The 23,894-nt window shown below is 29.5% G+C and overlaps 2 protein-coding genes across 3 annotated transcripts in view; both read right to left on the bottom strand.

Annotated features, from left to right (window-relative positions):
* LOC119603297 (microtubule-associated protein 2) overlaps positions 1–16,910 on the bottom strand; it is a 72,055-nt gene extending 55,145 nt beyond the window's left edge. Inside the window, exons 1-2 of the mRNA XM_037955296.1 lie at positions 16,846–16,910; positions 15,791–16,493 (exon numbers count right to left, since the gene is read on the bottom strand). Coding sequence (XP_037811224.1) covers positions 15,791–16,133 — 343 coding nt within the window. The 5' untranslated portion in view covers positions 16,134–16,493; positions 16,846–16,910. The remainder of the gene's footprint in view (positions 1–15,790; positions 16,494–16,845) is intronic.
* A 2,259-nt stretch (positions 16,911–19,169) lies between these two features.
* On the bottom strand, positions 19,170–23,576 carry LOC119603300 (myosin light chain alkali). Of its 2 annotated transcripts, XM_037955300.1 has the most exons (5): positions 23,090–23,576; positions 22,901–22,928; positions 20,157–20,549; positions 19,726–19,772; positions 19,170–19,419 (listed from the first exon to the last, which is right to left on the bottom strand). In XM_037955300.1, the coding sequence occupies exons 1-4, from the start codon at positions 23,090–23,092 to the stop codon at positions 19,729–19,731; spliced, it is 468 nt and encodes a 155-aa protein (XP_037811228.1). In that variant the 5' UTR covers positions 23,093–23,576; the 3' UTR covers positions 19,170–19,419; positions 19,726–19,728. The 2 variants fall into 2 exon arrangements, with proteins under 2 accessions (XP_037811228.1, XP_037811229.1); XM_037955301.1 differs by lacking the exon at positions 19,726–19,772 and having other exon boundaries at positions 23,090–23,368.
* Positions 23,577–23,894: the final 318 nt, after the last annotated feature.

Here is a 23,894-nt window from a genome sequence, read left to right as displayed (position 1 = left end):
ATCGTTTGGCACTAACCAGTCCCAGGCCAACACCAACATGGACACACCACAAAATGTTGTAATGACCATTAATGTTATGTGGCTGCTAAATGTTAAATGCCATAAACACAACAAATATTTATTTTTTTTTTTAAACAAATTATAAATATTACAAATATATGGCTTAATTTTCATGATGAAGATGGTGATGATGATGCTGCTGGCAGGACGGGTACAAGTTTAAAGCAACACAAATATGTACAATGTGTCAGTACTACATATTAGTGGTGAAACAAAGTGTGTATTTAATTTTACGCACATTACGCGCTAACACTGTGGAGCTAAAAAAAAGTTGTATATATAACTAGCTATACCCAGTGTGCTTTGCTACCTTAAAAGCAATATACATAAATAAAAAATCTTCTTAATAATTTTGAAGATTCTAACTGTAATGTTTTCCAGAGATACAATTTTTCCGAACGTTAATTAAGATTTTAATGTAATTGATGACAAATTAAAAAAAATCTAATATTTTCCCAGATATACGAAATTTTGTATTTAATTCATATAGGGGGTGCCAAGACCCCATTGAAAGTCCGCCCGTTATTCTCTAAATGTTCACATGAATGTCAAAGATCTTCATGTAGAATTTGAAGATTCTAGCTCTAATAGTTTCTCAGATATACGAATTTTTCTATTTAATTCATATGGGAACTCACAACCCCCAGATGAAAATCCGCCTTTTTTTCTTCAAAATGTTCATATGTCTAAAAAGTTCTTCTTGCTAAATTTGAAGAATCTTGTTCTATTAGTTTCCCTGATAAGCGAAATTTTGTATTTAATTCATATGTGAGGTGCCAAGCTCCCCATTGAAAGTCCGTCCATTATTCTCTGAATGTTCACATGAATGTCAAAGTTCTTCAATTAAAATTTGAAGATTCTAGCTCTAATAGTTTCTATTTAATTTATATGGGGGCTCCAAGCCCCCCATGACGAAAGTCCGCTCTTTTTTCTCCAAAATGTTCAGATGAATATTTAAGTTCTTAGTGTAAAATTTGAAGAATTTAGTTCAATTAGTTTCCCAGATAAACTAATTTTTGTAGTGTATTAATATGGGAGTTGCTGCTCCCCTCATGGATAGTCCGCCAATTTATTTCCCAAAATGTTTACATGGATTTTAAAGTTACTCGTGCAAATTTTTAATATTCTAACTGTAATAATTTCCAAGATAAACGAATTTTTGTATTTAATCTATATGGGAGGTGCCACGCCCCCTCATGCTATTCCGCCCACTTTTTGTCTTAAATAATTATATTGATACTAAAGTTGCTCCGACAAAATTTGAAGACTCTAGCTGTTATATTATCTCAGATATACTAATTTAATATTTTCTTAATATGGGCGTGGAACGTCGCCCACTTGAAATATCAACATAAAAAGTAGCCTATAGTTCCTTCCAGACATACAGGAAGAAACTGTGAAAATTTCAGGAAAATCGGTCCAGCCGTTTAGCAGTCTATAAAGCACAAACAAACAAACATACATACAAACACACTTTCATTTTTATATATATAGATAAGAAAGGTGTAGGTCCATTGACATTATAGTGGTGTAGGGTAATAAACATTTTACTGTTTAACATACAGCCTACAATTCTATAGTTTAGGAATAGTTTCATGTTTTATCTAATGTCACTATTCTTTATAATAAGTACATTTCCTGATAAAATTTTTACTAATTGATTTATTCTGATCACTTTTTTACATTTAAACATTTGCTATTAATTAAAAACAAATAAAAAAACTGGCAAACAAATACATTTTGAAAATAACAAATAACTTTATGTCATTACGTTGACAATTAGCAGTAATTATGTCATTTTTAATTTCCAGCTTATTTATTTTTATTTTTGCTAAAGTTTTACTAATTCTATAAAATATAAAAACAAATTTCTTTAAAGAAAATATGTATTTTACTGTTAATATACCTTATAAGGTAAATATAAACTTTAGAAAAGTCTCTCAATAGGAACGATTACGATTAGTAAATTAAACATGTACATACGTGTAGTCATTATCCGTTTCAGTGAATTTAACTTCTTTTCGTAAGTTGTAAAGTTTAATTCATTATGGCCTTATTAGGGTATTATCTAATATTGTAAATTGAAATAGTGTTATAGATCATTGAACTCGATGTTTTACATGATTTCATGTTTATTTTACTTTATGAAATGAAAAACAAAACATTATTCACACCATTAATAAAAGCCACCCAATTTCTAACAAATACGCAAACTACCAACAGAGATTCACAATCGGTGTTATTACAAGTTGCAACTTTTGAAATTTTAAGTCAAGTCCTAACGCAAGTTTAAAAAGTTGGAATATTAGGGCAGGAATCATAGAATTTCTCAGAATAAGTAAAACTCCCAGGAAAATGTTGAGATCCCCTGCTCTATATATGAACTTTTTGCCAAGGTATACAATATGTTGTTATATTGCTGATAATGTTGTCATATCCAACTAATCAACAACCAAAAAAAGTAACAAACAATAAAATCAAATTAAAAACTATGGAATTTAACGAAAACAAACATAAACTTTTTAATTCCCAACACACATTTCGCACATAATTTATGTTGTCTTGATTTTCACATTTCTGTAACCATTTCGGTACGAACACGTAAAAATTTCCCGCATACATAATTCAAACAGATAGACATACAAACTCAAAACTTAACCCATCAAACTTCAATTGAATACTTCTTTATTTGGTTTCAGACAAGTTAGCTGAAAGAAAAACAAACATTTAAAAAAAGCAATGGAAGCCATATACTTTCGCTATCCACAGTTGAATAATGCTACAAAAAGTATGTTTTACCCATTTACAGTTTGGAAAAATAAAAATATTGCAGAAACATTTTGATTTCTCAATAACTATAAGAATCCTCTCAAAAAAATTTTAGTAGTCACAAGACCTTTTTTAATCAATGATTTCCTAGTCTAAGCATATGGGACCGAAACAATATATTGTTTTAAATACGAACATCTAGTCGGCAATGAAAGACTTAATATAAGTATTATAAATAGAACAGAACTACAAGGAGTTAACATGACCTAAATTAGACCGAGCTTTGATACATTGTCTCCCAAAGTTCTCCCCGGGAGCATGTTACCTTGATGAAAGACCCTAATCTTGGTGTTATTGGAATTCCGGGGAAAAGAGGTGCTACCAGTACCTCTACTCTGCCGGGACTATAAAATGGTGATGATCAAATGTATCTTCGGCATTTCCTTGGAATGATTTGACACAGGGTAGAGTTTCGGACTTTATCTTGTCCCGGTTATTGGAAAGGTCCCGTTGGGGTTCACTTGGTGGCTGTGGTTTCAACCCAAATTCGTGGGAAGAGAATGTCGTTTAAAAGACTGATGCACGGTATAATCTAAATAAGTTCGATGCTGTTGCCGAGAGAACAGCGTTGGAAATGAGTTGATGTTAAGTTTATATAATAACAGATGAATGTAGGGTAATGCGGCCCTTACCCACCCGTATACCTAGAGTGTGTCGGATGTTGTTCTCTATGAGTGTGTCGAATGAATGAGAAGAGTGCTGTGTTGAATGGTGATGGATGAAAGCTATCTTGTCCAGGTATGTTCAGGGTTTACTCTGTTCATACCACATTTACCTCAGTGTGTTCGCTGTGTATAAGAACAAGTCTTCGGCTAATTTAAAGGATTCGTGTTTCGGTCTACCGAATATGTCTCTAGGTACTGTTAACAGAGGCCATCCAATCTGCGTGGTTGTAAATGGAAGTGGTGTTTTTGCATCTCTAAAGTTAAGCAAAGGGGCAACAATGGTCAAGGTACTTGAGCAAAGTGCTTGTACATGGACCGACAGAACCATTAACAAAAATTGCCACCGGCGTAAGATACACAAAGGTGCGCTGGTTGGTCGTCTAATAAACTCACCCTGTGATTGTAAAAGTACCACCGTGAAGTAACGCCAATACGGCTAGTAATCACGCAAATCGTTTTGACTTCTTGTCTCCCAAAGTATTCGCTAATAATGATATGACAAAAACAAGTATAGTCGGGCGTGGCTGATCATATGATACCCTACACCAGTTATGAATATTAAATGTGATTTATTTTTCATAGTAAAGCAATATTACCTCGATTCCGATTCATTGGGATACATCTATATTATACATAATTATGAGCTAAAAAGCCATTTTCGGGGGGTTCAGTTTTATGCGAGGTGAAATAATGGACCAATTTTAACCATTTTCAATAGGCTTCGTCCTTGGGTCAAAACAAACGTGTATTCCAAATTTCATCAAATTATCTTGAAAGTGATTCTGAGTCGATCGGTATACTTTAAGGTGGGTATAGTACTAATATTTTAATGCGTTACAAACATCAGCACAAACGCATAATACCCTTCCCACTATGGTGGTGTAGGGTATAATCAAAACACATTGACCCTAGCTCCCATATGTGGAGGCTAGGGTCAATTTATTTAACGTTAGCGTTGAAATTCGACACAAACAACTTTTATAAGAACCAAAACCTCCATTAAATTTCACTAGGATCGGTCCATATTTTTCCCAAATACCTACTGCTGAGAATTAGTTTATTGTCAATAAATCGTTAAAAAATTATGGAATAATGATAAAATTCAAGTTTAATATTCTTTTTTTTCACATTCTACAAAGCTCGATCCATAACTGACTCCAGTCCATATAAATATCGATATAAAATAATAATACTCATTATAAATCTAGAAATTGAGTAAACCATGGTAATAAATTATGGAATTATATGTATGTATGTATGTAAATTACATACATATATACTACCTTCCATACAGATAAGATTCGATATATAATACTTCTACTTGTTCAGTCTCACTGCCGTCGAATACGTTAGAAATGTATCATCCTTGGATAAAATTGAGGTGCAGAAGATTTTCTCTAGTTGTGGTATCAAATCAGTAGATACCGCAAACGAAACGTATAAAATGATGAGATAAGATTCATCATATATCAACCGCTTCAAACATGTTACTTCAGTGGAATTAAACAATATTATCGGAAGTATTAATTGGTTCTTACGGATAACACTGAATTCACTAAATCTATGCAAATTTAGTACCATATGAAATGTTCTTTGAAAGGCGCTTTAATATCTAAAATTAAACTTTAATTGTAAGATACCATTTCTCAAAATTTTGTCGTGCGGTTAATTTTTGGTGATCTGGGTGAAAGGTTAAAAAGGTACATTTTTAAAGTTTTTAGAATTTTTTCATATTTCCTGCAAAGAAGTTTTTTATATTTGATATCATATGAAAGGTCTGATAGGAGGTTTCAATTTCGTATAGTTGGGAACATCAGTACCATATTACTTCTCAGAAGAAATTCTAAACTAACTCATCTGTTCAAACAATACACAGTGGTATAGGAAAAAAAAAGAGGGAAATAATTCGGTAACTTCTAAACGGTTAGGGAAAACTAAACATCTTTTAGAAAATTTACCTAGCACTATTATTTTCATCCATATATGTAACAAATTTAAGAGTTAACCTTATGGATGAAAACAATAGTGCTATGTAAATTTTCTAAAAGATGTTGAGTTTTCCCTAATTAATTTGTCACTTAAAAAACATTAGGTAGGCATGTTATATATCAATGGAAAGGTAATTTTGTCTATTTTTCAAAACTGTATATAATTTTTGAAAATTAAAAAATTCGCGGAATACTTTTTTAAAAAAATTAAAAAATGTTTTTTATTCAGTTTTTGCGAAGATACAATTTTTTCAAATTGCAATAAAAATTTTATTTATGAATATTTTTTGATGAAATTTTACAGTTAGGTAGATTTTTTTACTCAAAATCCAAAATTAAATAAAAATTTCGAATTTTCTTATTAGAAATCCCGGAATTCTCAAAAAAGTTTTAAAAAATCCCAAAAATGGGATTTTTTGGTTTTTTGCCTATTATATCCATACCAGGGGCAGGGTTATCGAAACCCGTTACAAAATGATTAAGAACATATTGGGTCATATAAAACAGGTCACTATAATTTGATATCGACTATGCGATTTGAGAATTTTTGCTCAAAATTGAATTTTCCATAAAAAATAGGGTTTTTTGGATGGACCTGGTTCCCTCGGTATCAAAAATTTTTAGGTTTTGTTTCATTTATCGTACTTTATGTAAAGTCAGCTTTCCAAAAAGTATAAATTCTATATACATCTTCTTAGAAACTTTTTAGATAACTTAAAAAGAAAAAGATACTTTTTTCCCAAAAAATGACAAAAAATCGCCTTTTTTTTATTTTTTAAATTAAAATGCCTATAACTTTGGACTCAGTCATGATTTTTACATAATTCTTTCACTGCTTGATATATAAACTTGTTGTTAAGCGAATAAAAAAAATCGGGAATATTTGGACCCGCTATTATCAAAAAAACTAAAGTAAGGACGGTAAAAATTTTAAAATTTTAATTTTCAAATGCGAATATCTCCTAAACTATAAGAGATAATTTACTGCTAAAATCGGAACTCAAATGAAGAAATAGGATCGTTTTAAAAATTTAACATAGCCGAGGTGTCCTAATTTGAGGACCCCCCGCCGGGCCCCTGGTTGGCCTATAAGGTCCAAATTCAAAACCTAAACTCGACAACACCTCCTCTTTGTGCATACCAAATTTCATTAAAATCGGATTAACCGTTTAGAAGTTACCGAATTATTTCCCTCTTTTTTTTTTCCTATACCACTGTGCAATATTGTTCTCTCCCAAAAGCAAATTTACTTTCGTAATAAGATCTTAACGCTTTATTAAATTACAATATTTTGATATACAATTATAAAGTATTAATTTTTTTTTTTAATTTAACTAAATTCAAATGAAATTGCTTTTGATTATTCTACATTAATTTATAATTTATAAGCAAACAATTGAACAAAACCTTTACACCATTATGAGATCATTTCTCAAATAAACAGACTTCATAGTTGATAATTGTTTAAATGTATTATAACAATTACTAAGTATTTGCCCCCAATTGAACGGTATTTAAAAATATAAATTATACACTCAAGCGCACCTGTTATAAGATTTTAAATTGAATTAAAAATAATAAAACAAAACATGCTGACCAAATACAACAAATAATAATAGTAATAAATAAAAAGACAACAATTTCACCAACAAGAATTTAAATTTATTAAAATACTACACTAAACTAACATCAATCATTCCATAAATGTTAAAAAAGATAAATATTAAATTTCACCAGCGAACAATTTATGAGCCTTTTGATTAGTACGACTTCGAGTGAATAGAGTGAATGTCAAATATATATTCGTGAACAATAGAGAGTAGTGTATTCCTCAAACAAACGAGTGAATTTATTTATTTGTTGTCCATTAATCTACAAGTCTTCTTTGATGACTTCATGCAAAAAATTATCATTTCGGTTATTTATTCAAATTTTGTGTACAACAACTAGAAAACGAACTAATTTGGGTTTCAAATGAATACTAAAACTACACCAACTGTTTGAACTGCTTTACAAAAAAAAGAATCTAGAAAAATACAACATGTATTTTTTGCAAAAATTTAAAAAAAGGTATTGAAGTGAAACTTTAAATTAATATGAGCTCATTCATTCGCTGTTACCAGTAATGAATACGTAATAAATTTATTCTTCTCATCATTTAAATTTCAATAAATCTAGTAAGATTACTATTAGAACTAACTATACTATATTTTTAGTCTGTTAAGTAGAAATAGTAAAATTAGACTATTTGAGTACACTTCATTAATTTTAAATAGTTCTCGAATTAAATCAGGTATTACAGAAATGATATAATGACTTAATTAAAAATATGTAGGTAAATGTAATATTGTCTATAAGAGAATTATTAATATCCAAATATAAAATAAAGACCCCTAATGAAAGTTATTCGAGCAAAGTTTAAAAATTCCCGCTCTAATAATTTCCTAAATAAATCCCCCTTTAGTCGAGCACACAATTAATATGATCTGTCAAAATGAGTACGAATATGTTCGCCTAACTGCAATATGTAATGAAACCACCACACATTGAGAGATAATACGGATGCAAATTTTGACAGTCGTATGGCTCTCTTCGTTTTTTGAAATGATTCAAAAAACAAGCAAGTCGCATTAGATCAGGGATGTATTTTTATGTGAACACATACAAAAAGTGAAACAGCTGTTTCCATCTTACACTGTTATTGTTTTATACCAATCGTGTAAACACAAAAATATAAATCATACGACTTTTATTCTCCTTTTTTTGTCATACGAATGGAATTTCATTAGACTTTACGTACTTAAAGTGTGATCGTCTAGAGGCCCCTTAAACGAATTTTAGGATTTAATTCATATTGGAAGTACCACGCCACCTATTGCTAGTCCACCAATTTATTATCCAAATTTTCACATTGATGTGAAAGTTTTTGGTGGGAAATTTGAGGATTTTAACTCTAATTTTTTATTTAATTCATATGAGAGGTTCCAAGACCTCCTAATGAAAGTCCGCCTATTTTTTCCCAAAATGTTCATATAAACGTTAAAGCTTTTCGTGGAAAATTTGATTTGTTTCTAGCTCTAATAAGTTCCCAGATACACTAATTTTTGTATTTAATTCATATAGGTTCATATGATTCATTCAAGGTCAAGGATTCATTCCTGAAGATTGGCTGTCAAATTTGTCTTCATAATTATGTTTTATGTCATTAACCTCTTTGGCCACTGATCTTTTAATAGACTTTTGCAGATTATGCGAGGTTGTTGAGAAATTATAGATGATTGAGCCTTTTATTTGCAATCGCTCTAGAATATAGAGTCTTATGAAAAATTACGAGGCTACTGGAAAGTATTGCTGCGTGCAATCCATTTATTCTTCTACTTTTTGTTATCAGGTGAATAAACCTGTTTTTCGATCAGATATTTCCACAATTTCGTGATATGAATGTAATGATAAGAACTAGAGCGATTCCTTCAGGACTTAATCTGTTTCTATATCTTTATCTTTTCTATCTTTATATTTCATCTATCTTTCTTTTTTTCTTGAGAGAGACGGATTGTCGAAAAAAATTACCACAAGGGTAAACAAGTGGAGTTGCTTCTCATGATGCATAGCTTTACTTAGCAGATTCTGGTTTTACGGACCACTGAATAATAAAACCAACAAAAGAAAACTTTCTGGTACTTTTTTAAAAACATTTTCATTGGGATAGTGAGAAAGTATAGGACTGCTGATTGCAATTTAACTAAGTATTGTTACTAATTTAATGATATGAGATGATTTTAACTTAAAACTAGCAAAAATATCCAATTAAAAATATTTGGCCGTAATGACATCCCATTCTAATAATTCGAATGTAGGGTACAAATTGCGTAAACCGACTACACACATTAAACTATTGTCTACTTTTCTCAGTTCAACAAATGTTTGCTAAAGTTATTTTTTATTTAAATTTTTTTTTCTTAATTTATTAAATGCGAAAAAAATGGATTTTAAATTAGTTGTCATAAATTTGAAATTGTAGCTAGATTATTAACTTAAATGTATGTCATATAAGAAGAACTTGTTTATGATTTTAACACAATTTACTAAATATGTAGTTTATTTAACCAAGTGTGTGTGTCAACAAGTTAAAACTGATTAAGTCGAAAATAAAATAGAATTTTTTAAATATTATAAGATTGTTCGAATAACTAAGATGATTTATATAAACATGTATAAATTAAATATGTATAGACTTAATATATTTTGCAATTTAGCCACAGCTACATACATACATATGTAGTGTTAACTGTTAATTACTCATTTATTCAGATACATTTTAATAGATTTTCAAATTTTTTTCTCTTCTTCTCTGCTGCATTGTTATCAAATTGTTTTTAAACCAAACAATTAGATGAAGAAAATAAAAAAAACAAGAGAAAAAAACTTTTTTTTGCAGAAAAATATGCAATTGTCACACTTTTAGTTTGTTGATCTCCGTAAATCTTCCCCCTAAATCCCCGTCTCTATCACTCTATCTATGCTTCATACTTGAGTCACCATTGCATCATTGTACGTGATGCAATTTTGCATCTTAATGGTTTTTGTCTGTAGCATGAATGTCAATTTGATAAAAAAAAAACGCAGACAAACATATTAAATTGTTTATGACGTCAAAAGAAGGATAAGAAATTGTTGATGGTGGTTGTAAAATTATTGGTGACAACTTTGAAAGACAATAAGACTGTTCTAATACAATATATTCAATGATGTCAATAACATTATACAAGAAAAATCAATAATGTGTGATAATCATTGTAATAATAAGTTAAAATGTTGGTTTTTCTTTTCTGGAAATAAAAAATGTGTATATTATCTTTAAATGTCGGCGTATGTAATCGATTTATATGTCCAGCATAATAAACGAAGTACTTTTAATCGAATAACTTTATCATCACATTAGAAAGTAGTAGAAAACTGTTTATCTAACTTGTCTGTGTTAAAAATAAAAATTTTGCTCCTATGATAAGCCCTCGGTTAAATTCACAGCTTTTGATGACCTTTTTCATCAAACAACAAATGTCAAAATTATACAAGTAAAAAGTGAAGTCGGGTGTGGCCGATCATATGATACCCTACACCATTTATGAGTATATCTGTATGTTATTTTTAATAATAAAGCATTTATGTGGAATTTTTCTTTATTTTTGATATATATATTTTGGTGAAAAAATTATTCTCTGATAAAGACTATACATGGGGTCTAGGGTCAAATATGAACCGATCCTAACAAAATTTGTTGGAGGGATTTTTGTTGACATTAAAGTTAATAATGCAGAATTTTATTGAAATACCCGTGTTTATAAGGAAATTTTCAGAGGGGGACTTTGCAAGGGTGCTAACGTTAAATAAGGGCCGCTCATTACCAAATTTTGCAATATCATTTATGCTTGTATAAAACGTAGTTGTTCCTTTTTTTGCAGGGATATTAGTATATTTGGCATAATTGTGAGCTGTAAATCACAATTTAGGGGGTCCGGTTATATGGGGGCTACGACCGATGCCAAACAAAATCAATAGGGTTCGTCCTTGGGTCAAAAGTAATGCGTGTACCAAATTCCATTTAAGTATCTTCAAAATTGCGACCTGTAGTTTAATTACAAGGTTTACATGGACTGACGTACATGGCTTAATCGACCAAAGAGGTGTACGGTATAAAAAGATTGTCAATTTCTGCGTCTTAAGACTTCCAGTACTATGGAAACGTTAAAATTTTTTAGTACACATTTAGACCTAATAATATTTGTGTAAAACAGTGAATAACTTCTATTTTAAATTTCAAAGTGCAATCATCTTTTAAATTTTGAAGATATTAATTTAATTATAATGCATCACTATAAAAAATGTGGGCGGTAATATCTTGGCAACGCTCACTTTATTTTCTAAATTTATTTTACGTATTTTGAGAGTTTTCTTTTGATCACTGTTTTAAACAAAATTTTATTAAAATCAGCATTAAGCTTAACAAATATAACTATAATATTCGTATTGACCACGCCTACTTTGAAATTTTTTTAAAATATACTACAATATTAAAAATAGTCAAAATATAGCGAAATGTGGGCATGTTTATCTAAATAATTATATTCCTTTATGGTTTAAATATTAATACATTATAAAAATACTTTATATAATTAAAATTTCTTCATTCTCGTGCATATATTTTCTATATAAAAAGTAGGAGTGTCCTTATTATTACTACGCCTACTTATTTAAAGCAATTTGATGTTATAAGTCTTCATTCTGTTTGTCTATTTATACCCTTCGTGAAAGGTATATATAAGTTTGTCATTCCGTTTGTAATTTCTACAAAATAATTTTCCGACCCTTTAAAGTATATATATTCTGGATCTTTATAGATAGCGGACTCGATTAAGCCATGTCTGTCCTTCTTTGTGTCGGTTAAAATAAATTTTCTGAAGACCCCAGATATCTTCGGGATCTAAACCTTCAATAATTCTGTCAGCCATGCTTTCGAGAAGTTTCCTGGTTAAAATCAGCCAAAACCGTCCATAAATAACGTCCATAAATATCTCATATCATATCCAAGACAACCTCTGAATATTTCATCAAAAAAAGAAAATTGTTTGTATGCTTTGACAAAAAAGCAACAACAACAATGCTTATTGATAAAAAAGTATGTTTGGATGTGTTGGCTTTAATGCTTTGCGTATTTTGTTTTATTTGTAGTAATTTGTTGTTGTTTTTTGTTATGTTTTATTATTGCTAAAGTAATGGTAGTGTCGGGTAAAATGAAATAAATTGAATTTTATAAAATTAATCTTGCTTTAACACACTATGGTGAAGGGTATATAAGATTCGGCAGAGGCGAAGTGTGGGTGGTTCTAACTACCCTTTGGAGTTCAACTTTTTGAACCTATTTGAGATTTAATTTTGGGTAACATTTTATAATCTGATGTCTTCTTTGAAATATGTATACTATTATAATATGTCGGTTATACTTTTCTAAAACCTAAATATTTAAAAATTTGAACTTTCACCTCAAAGACCAATTTCTATTAGTTCTGTTGTATTAAGAAATATATTTATTTTGCAAAATAAAATTATACATACGTACTTGTCACATTTTTATCTATTTTATATTTTACAACTTAATGTTACCAATCATCAGGTGTGCGATAAAAATCAACAAAATAAAAACAAAAATTATTTGTTTTAAAAATAGTAAAAGATTGCAAATTTTGTTAGAGTATTTAAACAAGTCAAAAAAAACATGTTATTCTCATTTACTCACGAGAGAATCTATGAATCACCATCTACAATACCAAACCAATTGAAAAGTGCAATAAAAAAGAAATTATAGTCGAACATGTCCGATTTTCGTAAGGCCAAGTATGCGATCTTGAGTGATTTTGAGTCAATTTATAAACTATATTATGATGGTCATTACATTTAGATGTTACAGATATCAGCACAAACTAACAATACATTTCTCACTGCAGTGGTGTAGGGTATAAAATACAACACAAAATGGAAGTAGTTAAGTAGACCAATTATAAATGGACAAAAATCTTAATTTAACAAAATTTTTAATGAATTAATTAACCAAAGTGCCTGACCTTCAAAAAATAATGACAACAATAACAACAACTAAAACCACAACTATAAAGAAAGTTTCTACATAAAATGGCACCTTTAACATTAAATAAACTAACAAAATTAATACACTCCTTTTTATTCGTCCTGTAATTCTCGTAAAGTAAAAATAACTAGATAATCAAAAACAAAAAGGAGACACACCTTTGATGTGAGCAAAAAAAAAGCTAAAATAAAATTATGACACGAAGAAACGTTAGAAAATTTACTGTACATACAAATAAGAGTATACAGACAATAAACTTTAGAAATTTAATATGACATTTGGTAACACGCAATATAAAACAATAAAATATGTATATTTACAGCTAAAGGGTGTGCACAACAATCTGCAAACTAACAAAAAAATGGTATAGGAGGGAATCTTTCAATATGAATAGAGTATATAACAGATTTTTTGCAATACATATTTGATTATACATATATTCAAATTTCAAAGTTATATATTAAAGATTTTGTTGTCTACACCCTGTTTATGTATAGGAGTAAAAATAACTCAAACTTAACATTTAAAACAATAGATAAATTTACGATTACCAGCAATTTCAACAATGGAAAAAAGCTGAGAAAAGTTAAATAAAACATGTCTGAGACAGTCAGACAATACAAGTAACACGTTAAAAGGACATGTCTGTTGTTGATATTTTTTTCTGATACAAAAAAAAAAAACAATAAGAAGTTAAAATGATTAACATTTCCAGAATATGAACACTTAGACATATGACACATTCCTATCTTCAGGGAAAGGAAGGAAGGAAGGGAAATCGTTGTGTTTTTATATAAATACGTTATATACTTCATGTATTTCTTAAATGTCAAATTATTCCTTAAAATTGCATATTATATAAAAGTTATAGAAATTGTATATATTGACACTTGATATTTATTATGCGTAATTTTTAAAAATTTTAATTTATATTTCTTTAGAATTAATATTTTATTTAAGATTTTTAATTCGTAAGCTCTTCAAATTAAATCGGATAAAAATTTCCGACATCTGGTTAAACCTTATGATTACACCGTTAGCAAGATCATATACGTTGGAAACTACAGACTTGATATAGTTAAGCTATATTAAAAATCTTTCGTTATCTGATTTTTTCTTCCATTAAAAGGACTTTAAAGTTTAAAATGAAGAATTAAAATTTTCTTACATTTAGCTAGGACTATTAAGTCAAAATGGGTATCAATTGGGAGTGGAAAATCTCAGCATTCTTCGGGTGAAAATAGTTTTAATATGACAAAAGAAAATGTCCTTGAAAATTGAAATTCTTGAAAATCCTTCAAAGTTTTTTGATAAAGTGCAAAATTTTGAAAAGAACATTCAGTTTCACATTGTCAAATTTCATATTTTTTTACCCTACACCACTTTAGCGCGGAGGGTATCTGCTTAGAATTATTTTCTGAGTCGATTAAGCCCGTCCGTCCGTCTGTCTGTCCATGTAAACTTTGTAATCAAACAACAAATTGAAGATAATTCGACGAAATTCGGTACACGTATACTTTTGATCCAACAAAATACGCAGCACAATACAATCTACATATTACCACACATACGCTTTTTCAATAAGCAATGTTGTTGTTGGTTTTTTTTTTTAAAGCATTTGATGAAATTTTCAGAGATTACCTCGGATTTTTGCTCATATCTCTGTTATTTATAAACGGATTTTGCTGATTTTAAATAGGAAACTTCTCGAAAGCATGCCTCACAGAATTATTGAAGATTTGATATCCATATTGAAATGAAAAAGGAAAGTACAGAGAACGTGGGTTAAATTCCAATCAGAGGCTCCGATAAAGGAGCATACAACATGCACGATAGTGGTCTAGTTGAGTTTCTTAGGATCGACGTAACATATATTTAATTTAATTTTCAAGAGTTTAGATTTTCTAAATGCAACATTATTTGTGGTAATTATCTATCGACCCTCTATGGGAGCACAGGTTTGAGACGTTATAATAGATGTTAAACCTCTATCTTAAAGTCGACAGATAGGACTTTCATATGACATTACAAATTTCATAAAAAAAAATTGGCTTTGTGTCTTAAATATTGCAAAAAAGCAAGCGTTTTTTCAACTTAAGGACTCAATATCTAAAACCTGATAAGATGGAGAAGTCTTGAAGCCAGGGCACAAATTACGGCATACGAAACCCAGAGACCTAGTTATACTTGGACTGGGTTCGTAGAATCCGTATCAGGGCTCAAATTATGACATACGATATCGATCGAAATCTCCATATAGATTCTATTGAGATTTCAATTGATATCGTATGCCATAATTTGAGCCCTGATACGGATTCTGCGAACCCAGTCCAAGTATAACTAGGTCTCTGGGTTTTGACTTCTTTAAACATTTCTGTTGTTGTTATACACACATTAATAAAAGCTTTAGTACGATTTTCAAAAGAACATACATTCTTGATTAGTTTTGGATCAATAACAGTTCTATACTGACAAAATTTGTCAGAATTACTCTTACACCTTTACACTAAAGGAATTAAATTTTAAATTTAAATATATATTCAATATTGGTTTCCATGCAGGCTCAAGTTCAAAATATGTATGTAATACAATAATTCTTTAAATACCTTTAAGTTCTAATTGTTGTGGTGGATTTTGTTGTTGCTGTTGTTTTGTATCCAGAATCTGTGGGGTTGTTTGTTGTTGTTGTTTTGTATCTATAATCTGTTGGGTTGTTATTTCCTGTTGTTGTTGTTGCTGCTGCTGTTGCAAATTATCCTGTTGTGGTGTAGATGCTGCAGCATTTTTTTGTTCTTGCTGCTGCTGCTGCTGCTGCTGCTGGTGTTGTTGTACTTGTTCTTTAACATGTTGTAAATCATCATTTGACAATACTGGAACACTAACAGGAACAGGATCTACTGCCACAGTAGCAGCTTCCATAACGGAGCTTTTATCCATAACATCCGCCATTATACAAAAGAACTATTATTTTTTCACTCTCTCTCTCTCTCTTCCTTTTACTCACACTCTCTCTCTCTAATAATGAGAAACAACTGTGAGAGTGCACTAAATGTATAACAACGTTTGTATGTATGTGAATTTAACGGTGTATACAGAATCCTTTGAAAAAATATGTTGATGTTAAATAATTTTTCTTTCCTTGCTGCTGTTGGTGTGTATGTATATGTGAAGAATTTTCCTTTCTATTTTATCTAGAGTAATATTTTTTCTTTAATTTTTTTTTGGTTTTATTTATTCCTTTTTTTTTATAAAAAATTATATAATTTTTGTTTAAATTAAATGGAATGATTTTGCACAATATTTGATAAACTAAAAAATAAATAGAAATAACACAGGAAATTTAATTAATTTAAAACACTATTATGGGATGCTTTTTTTTCTAAAACAAAAAAAAAATATATTTTCAAAATGAACTCAATAAAAGACCCAAAAATCTAAATATGTTTTTTTCTGCTGGAAAATTAAATTAAAGAAAAAAGAAACAATATTATTCTATTTCACTTTTAGCCGGTTATCGTATTGTTTTTATTTGATTTTTGTATTTATTTTCTTTTATAGATTTTTTTGTTGCTAATTTGCACCTTTTTTTATGGTTTTTAAGTATTTAAAAGAAATTTTAAAAAAGAAAACGCAGTTTGTTTTTTTGTTTTATAAAATATACCGTAAATATCTGTAAGGTTTGTTATCTCGCAGTCAACTGATTTTTATATGCAGCACACAGTACGGTTAATTAAAGTTGAAAACACTTAACGATTTCTTCCCCTTGTTTCTGACAAAGCTAAAGCTTTAGTGAGCTTGTGTTGTATTTTTCTCTTGCTAAAAGTTGCTTTTCGTAAATGCTTTTTAGTACCTCTAATAAGAGGGGAAGTTTCTACACTTGCGCCCTCTGTTGTATACAAAATGTTAAGAAGAATATGTAACGGAACAAATAATTTAAATTATGTACATATTTGGTTTATTTCGTTCGCGTAATAGTGCTGGGTATTGGTTATCGCGTTATTACATATTTTTAGGGGCACTTGCAGTTATAGTTCAGCTATTTAACTTCGGAGACCATTTGACCAATTGGGATAGCCTTAAAATGATTTCTCCCTAATTTGGGCGGTCTTGCTATTCTTTTAACAAGTTCGATTGGATTCATTCTTAAGGCATAGTTCCTAGAGTACTTTGAAGCCCTGCCTTGGCGTCCTATGCGTCCAACCACAGTTAGAGAATTCTGCTTCTTTGTGGCAATTTTGCACATGGGTGGCGCCTTTTCAAGTACAAAATTTCTAATCTCAGACAATTACAGCCCCGTTGTGGAATATCTGGCAATGATAACCCTTAATCCCGTAAAAACCTGAGAACTTTATTTATATCACAAACCTTGGAATGATGTACATTAGTGTCCCGAGAAACAACCGTTTTAAGAATCTTATTTACGAATACCTCTCAATCGATGCGTATTAATGTACTGAATATGAGAAAAATATTTTTTTTTAAGGGTCCTCAGTTCCTTACCAGCGATTGAAAATCCTGATCTCATTTATGAAAAAAATATCTCCCAAGTTTTTTTAAATGGACCTCAAAAAATTCCAAATTTGATGTGACTACGGGAAAAAAGTTTTAGAAAATTTTTAGTCCACATTACTTTTGCATTTAGTGGACACCCTAATGTACATCCATCATCTTTCAACCCTTGAAAATACCTTTCATTTGACACATTCATGTAAACATTCATCTGACACATTCTAAGTCCCGAACACTTAAGACACACTCTGCATCCTGTTCATATGATGTCAACAACGCATTCCCAACAAATAGTCCCGGCAGTCACTCCTTCTGTGGGGTTCTGTCGATTCGGCCAATGCACCGTTGAATGAGTTCAATGACAGTTTCAGGCTAAAAGTACTGGTAACAGCTCTAAGATAGCTCTGTCTTTGCCCCACTATATAAATCATACGAAAAGTTGGAACTGTGGCCGCCAAACCCGTATTTTTTTTGGAATAACTTTGTACAAAATAAGAATAGTTTTCATCCTTTTGCATAATAGACATTATTGCGCTGTATACGACCAATTAAGTGAGAAGGCAATTCGCCAAGAAATATTACAGGTCATGGAAGATGCTTGTACTAAGATATCTCAGTCTGTGCTCCACTATATAAATCATACGAAAAGTTGGAACTGTGGCCGCCAAAATCGTTTTTTTTTTTTTTGGTATAACTTTGGACAAAATAAAAATAGTTTTCATCCTTTTGCATAATAGACATTACTGCGCTGTATACGACCAATTAAGTGAGTTTAGTAGCTTGCTTATTATGGGTACTGGGTCCTAACCAGAATTTCATGTAGAATTTTATCTTTATATCATATTTAAACTGTTTTTCATGAAAGATTATTAAAGCCCTTAAGGGCACCAGGATCTATTACCGACAGATAGTCATAAAATTTCTTAGAATATGTAATTTTTCAAGCGATTTTCTGAGAACACCTTATATATAGCCTAAGTTTAAACGTAGTTCGATTCGTTAACGTCAAACACATAATATATTCCACACTATAGAGGTGTAGGATTACTTAGACATATGATTTATTTTATAAGAGAAGAAGAACTTTCGAGGCATCTATCACAACTCTATGTAGAAACTTTTAAACTTTAAAATGAAATCATTTAGATGAAAAATAAGCTGAGAGCGATCTGTTAAAATTTAACCCATTACTGTGAGAATAGAACTATTCCAGTTTTTTTTTTTTTTGTTTTGAAAGAAAAATATTCTTAAAATACTTTCTAATACAGTTAATAGCTTTGATTATTTCCTGCACTATTTATGTTTGTTTTTTTTTTCTATATCAGTTTTTATTTATGGTATTTTAATTTAATTTTAAAAAAATGAACAACAACATAAGTTTTTTAAATTTTTTTCTTCTTTTTTTGTGATTTTTTTCATATAAGTTTTGTTAAAATTATAATAAAATATTTGTTTCTTAAAATTGTTTTATTTTTAAAAAAAATAATGAAAATTATTATATTATTTGCAGATGTTGTTGCAAATTTATTCAGTTTTGTTTTTTTTTTAGTTTTTCTTTTGGTTTTAATTAATTTAATTAAATTATTAATTAATCGTTACGAGAGAGAGTGTGTGATGAAATAGTTAAATAACATCAATGGAGAATGGTTGTTAGCTACGTCATTTTTAAAGATGTTAAATAAAATTTATAGCTGATCGGGTCTATCGCACATTCTGGCAAGAAATGCTAAAAAACGAAAGGAGAAAAAAAAATCGATTAGAATAAATTTCAAAAAGTGAAAAATGTTAATGAATGACATGTAAGAACCTATTATTTATGAAAACAAATTTTAAATTGTTCGACATTATCAAAATTTTGTAAATAAGGTATATGTGAAAAGATTTATAGATCGGACCGATTCTGATAATTTTACGAAGTAGGAGACATATAACACAAATATAATTTTGATTACAAATTAATATTAACTACTTGACATAAATCTCACCTTAAACTGCTAAATTAAATTTATGTTTAATGAATTTTAAAACTTACCGTTTAGTCGAAGACGACGGGGTCGCTCATCAATCTTTGGATGAATTCTGGTGTTTGGTTGATTTACATTCAAATTGAACATTTAGGTAGTGAAGGGTGCGTAGTGATGGGTATAAAGTTCAAGTGTAGGTGCATTTGGTTTTTGATTTGGTATGTTTTGGATAGTATTGTGTCATGGAGCATATAGTGCATTTCATTTGGAATAGTGTTTGTTTTTTTTTTTAACAAAAACGTTGATTTTTTTTTGTGATAAATTTATAACAGGATAGTGCCAGGTGTTTTTCACAAATATAGACACACATTCACATAATAAATTGACATGAAAATAATACAAATAAATTGGAAAAGTACAAATATTAACATTGATTTCAAAACTACATAGACAAAAGAAGTTTATTTATTTAGGGGAATATTATTCCCAATTAACTTACGGGAGTAGGGGATGAAACCTTCATCATCCTCAGGGTCCATACAGTCAGCGAAGAGTTCTTCAACTTGTTCATCTTCCAAGTTTTCACCCAAGGAAAGGAGGGCGTGTTGCAATTCAGCCAAGAGCATGGTGCCGTTTTCGGCCTTGTCGTACAATTTCAAACATTCAATGAAATCTTCGTAGCAACCTTGATCCTTTTCCTTCTTGACTTGAGAGTAGATGGGAAGGAATTCTTCAATGGTAAACTTTTTCTCACCGCGCTTCTTGGTGCCACCCATCTTTTCAATCAAGGCCAAAGTGGGGTTCAAGTTCAAAGAACGGAGAGCATCACCTAGATCGACGGCATCAATGCCTTCGTTAGGGCTGCCCATAACTTCGAATACGAATTCGACATCTGTTAAAAAGAGTAAAGGGTGGAGAGTTTGTAATTAGTTTTTTTTGTTGAAATTGGTTGTTCTATATAGTCCGCAGTATGTCCAGTATGTAAATTGTCAATTAAGTGCTTAGAATGGGTAGTAAGGAAACTCTTGCCGTAAAATTGTTGAAAATTGAGAAAGATTTTCCATATTTTTAAAAATTTCTTTTTTAAGTAATAATTTTTAAATGTTTGATTGTAAATTGAACTCTTTGTGGATAATGAGTTTTATTTCAAACATTAAAAGAAAATAATTCAATATCTTTATTTAAAGAAATTAAAAAGTTTCCAAAGTTTATCAGATTTTCTAAAAGATTCAGTTACTGCAACCAATATTTGCGTTTCTAGCAACTAAAGTAAAACATAAAATATACAGTTACTTAAATCGAATCTTGCCTTGGTTAACAAAATTGCTGTTGCTGCAACCAAAGTGTCAAAAGAAAATAGTTTTAGTTGTAACCGACGCATGATTAGCTTTCTATTGCAGCAACAGAATGTAGTTAACATTACAATTTAGTATTCACGATCATAAAACATAGTTGTCGTAATTAAATAAGTCTGTTGCTAACCTCAAAGTGTGTTTTACATATTTTGGTTTATTTTATACCTTTAAAGTATTATCAAGTTGGAAAACTAAACATATACGAAATTCTTGGATTTTTCCGATAAGTAAATAATTTCGATTACAATTTCAAAACCTTTGAAGAAATTTCAGAATTTTTGTTTCAAAAAGTTAATATTCTGAAAATATTTTTAAATTTCAAAATTGTAAGAATAAATAATAATATAATATATTATAAATTTAATATTTTGTTAAAAATTAAAAAAACTGTTCTTATATTGAAGTTGGAATCTAACATTTTTTAAAATCTTTCAATAGCAATTCTGAGAAATATGTTTAATAAAAATGTTAGTTTAATAATAGATAAAAACAAATTTCTTATTTAAAAATTTCAGATATTTTTAGAAAAAAATTCTTGACCTACATAAATAAAGTCGTTTCTTTGATTTTTTTCAGATATTCTTAATAAAGGTCAACGCTATATATTAAATGACAGATCACTTAAAAGGTCTATAAATATAATTGAATACATCAAATAGCTGACATCAATATAAATGTAGGTAAGTGAACAAGTATTTTAATTATTTAATATTATTAACTTTCCGCAAAAAAAAAAATTTAAAATTGTTTCATAATATAACAAACAAATTATTTCAATTCAAAATTTATAAAAATAAATTATTTGTTTATGCATTTAAACAAAAAAATATATATGTACATAAATTTATGTACAGCCCCAATTTCGAAAGGAAACTGGGCGTCTTTATATTATGACATAACAACAAATACATTCACGAAATCTGACACCCAAAAATAAATATTCCCAAAATCTGAACACTCACTCTACCACTACATATGCTTGTTTGTCTCTATATACCCACTTATGTGTGTGTATATATAAATAAATATCGCGTTGAAAATCTCTATAAAAAAGTAGGTATTAAGCAACCAACAACAAAATACAAGAAAATATCGTATATATTTTGCCAAAATTAGACATGCGTTTGTTCAAACGTATATCGTAGGCTCTTAGATATATACAAATTTACGAAATACTAACGAAGTCCATAGATCGTTTTTGCGTTATAATGAGAGTATATATAGTTATTGTTCTATATATTTGCATTTATTACTCTTTGGCATTGGTTTGTTGTTTTTGTACACATTTTGTTATTATATTATTTTTTATTTCATCGAACGAATTTTCAATTTAAAATGTATCTCTCACGCTCTTTTCGTTGTATATTGTGTATTCCGTAAATATGAATGAAAATTTCGTATTGAGATTATTTTCAATACTTTTGTGTTGCGAACAGTTTTAAAAATAGCTCATTTTATAGCAAACAACTATAAATATTTTAAAGCATTTTGTTTTTCTAATTTAAAATATTTAAAAAATATAGTTTTTTAAGGTTATAAACACTTATAGAAAATTATGTTTTCATTTAGGATTACTTTTTATAATTCATTAGGTTTGTTTGCTTTAAATCACTTTTTTATTTAAACTAAAAGTTTAGTTTATTATATAATTCCATATCTTTGATACTTCATACTTTTTTAATTTTGTATTAAAATTTCCAAACTATTCACTTGTTTCTTCACTTATTAAAGTAATCTTATTTTTTTCTTTTAATTTTATAACTTTGAGGTTAGATTTTTTTTAAAATATCTCCATTTTAAGCTTGACAGTTAGGTTAGATAGTCACAGTTTTTTTTTTTTTTAACGTAATCCTTTATTTACATCGACTGCATTCAAAATTCAACTTACTTTCAACTTCACGTTTTGGTACATCGGCCTATTTTTTAGAAAATAGAAAAATAGAAAACGAAAAACATTAAAAATTTAGTTTTTTTTAAATATTTTAAAAAAATTTATTCAAGTTTCAATAAATTGAATCACTTAAAAATTTTCTTTTAAAATTATATTTTTTTTTATCGGAGCGTTTATTTCACTCACCATTTTGACTGTTGGATGAGAAAATACAACTAACTCGCGGATGAGCTCGGTCTCGACTGAACACTTTCCGTCGTTAACAATTTGTAAAGGTAATTCCTAAGGTGGATATCCAAACACAGAAATTCGTATTTGTGTGTGTATATATGTATAATTAGTTACTTATACACTTGCATAATATTTCAATGTATTGCGTTCGGTACGTGCACATTTTCTATTTTCTTATATAGTAAATGGAAATGACGAAATTATAGTATTGGTGTTAGTTACGTCCTCATCATAGAAACAAATACACTCAAATATTGAAAAATGTTTTCTTGTTTAGATCTATGAAAATTACTTTCAAAATTGTTTAAGAAAAACCAAAAAAAAAAAAAAATATCCGAAAATACCCAGTAGTTGTCAGAGTTTTAAAAGAATATTAATTTAAGTAAGTTAGGTTAATTTGATAGGGGGATGTATACTACATCAAATCCGAAGAAATACACCTAGGCCACTATCGGGCCTGTTGTGCGCTCCTTTTTATACTAACCTCATTTTGAGAAGATTTCTTGTCTTGCTCTTATCACGGTGGTATATTTCTGTTTCTGGGTCTTCAATATAGAACCCCAGGCCCACTTTGTCTCCCAATTTAGAGCCATCCGTGTAGCAACGGACCAAGACATTCTTTCTGTGATCAGCATTTCAAAGTTTCCGATATATTCTGTGTCTGGTATGCGATCAGGCACATCCGTGTATAACATTGATGACGTGTCTTATAACCGCTTTTAGCCAGTTCGCCTCAATTAAAGAGCCGTTCCATTTCATG

The sequence above is a fragment of the Lucilia sericata genome, unplaced genomic scaffold (assembly GCF_015586225.1).
Source record: "Lucilia sericata isolate MDLA Ls3-8-SP2 unplaced genomic scaffold, ASM1558622v1 Contig000289F_arrow, whole genome shotgun sequence".
NCBI classification, from domain to species: domain Eukaryota; kingdom Metazoa; phylum Arthropoda; class Insecta; order Diptera; family Calliphoridae; genus Lucilia; species Lucilia sericata.
Note: the sequence above shows the minus strand (reverse complement) of the source record. Positions and strands in the feature narration are given on the sequence as shown.

Coding starts and splice junctions, on each gene's coding strand:
- LOC119603300 (XM_037955300.1), bottom strand. Junction 20,550..22,900: donor ACCAAAACGTGAAGTTGAAA/GTAAGTTGAATT, acceptor TCTTTTTAACAG/ATGTCGAATTCGTATTCGAA. Junction 19,773..20,156: donor AGGTTTCATCCCCTACTCCC/GTAAGTTAATTG, acceptor ACCAAACACCAG/AATTCATCCAAAGATTGATG.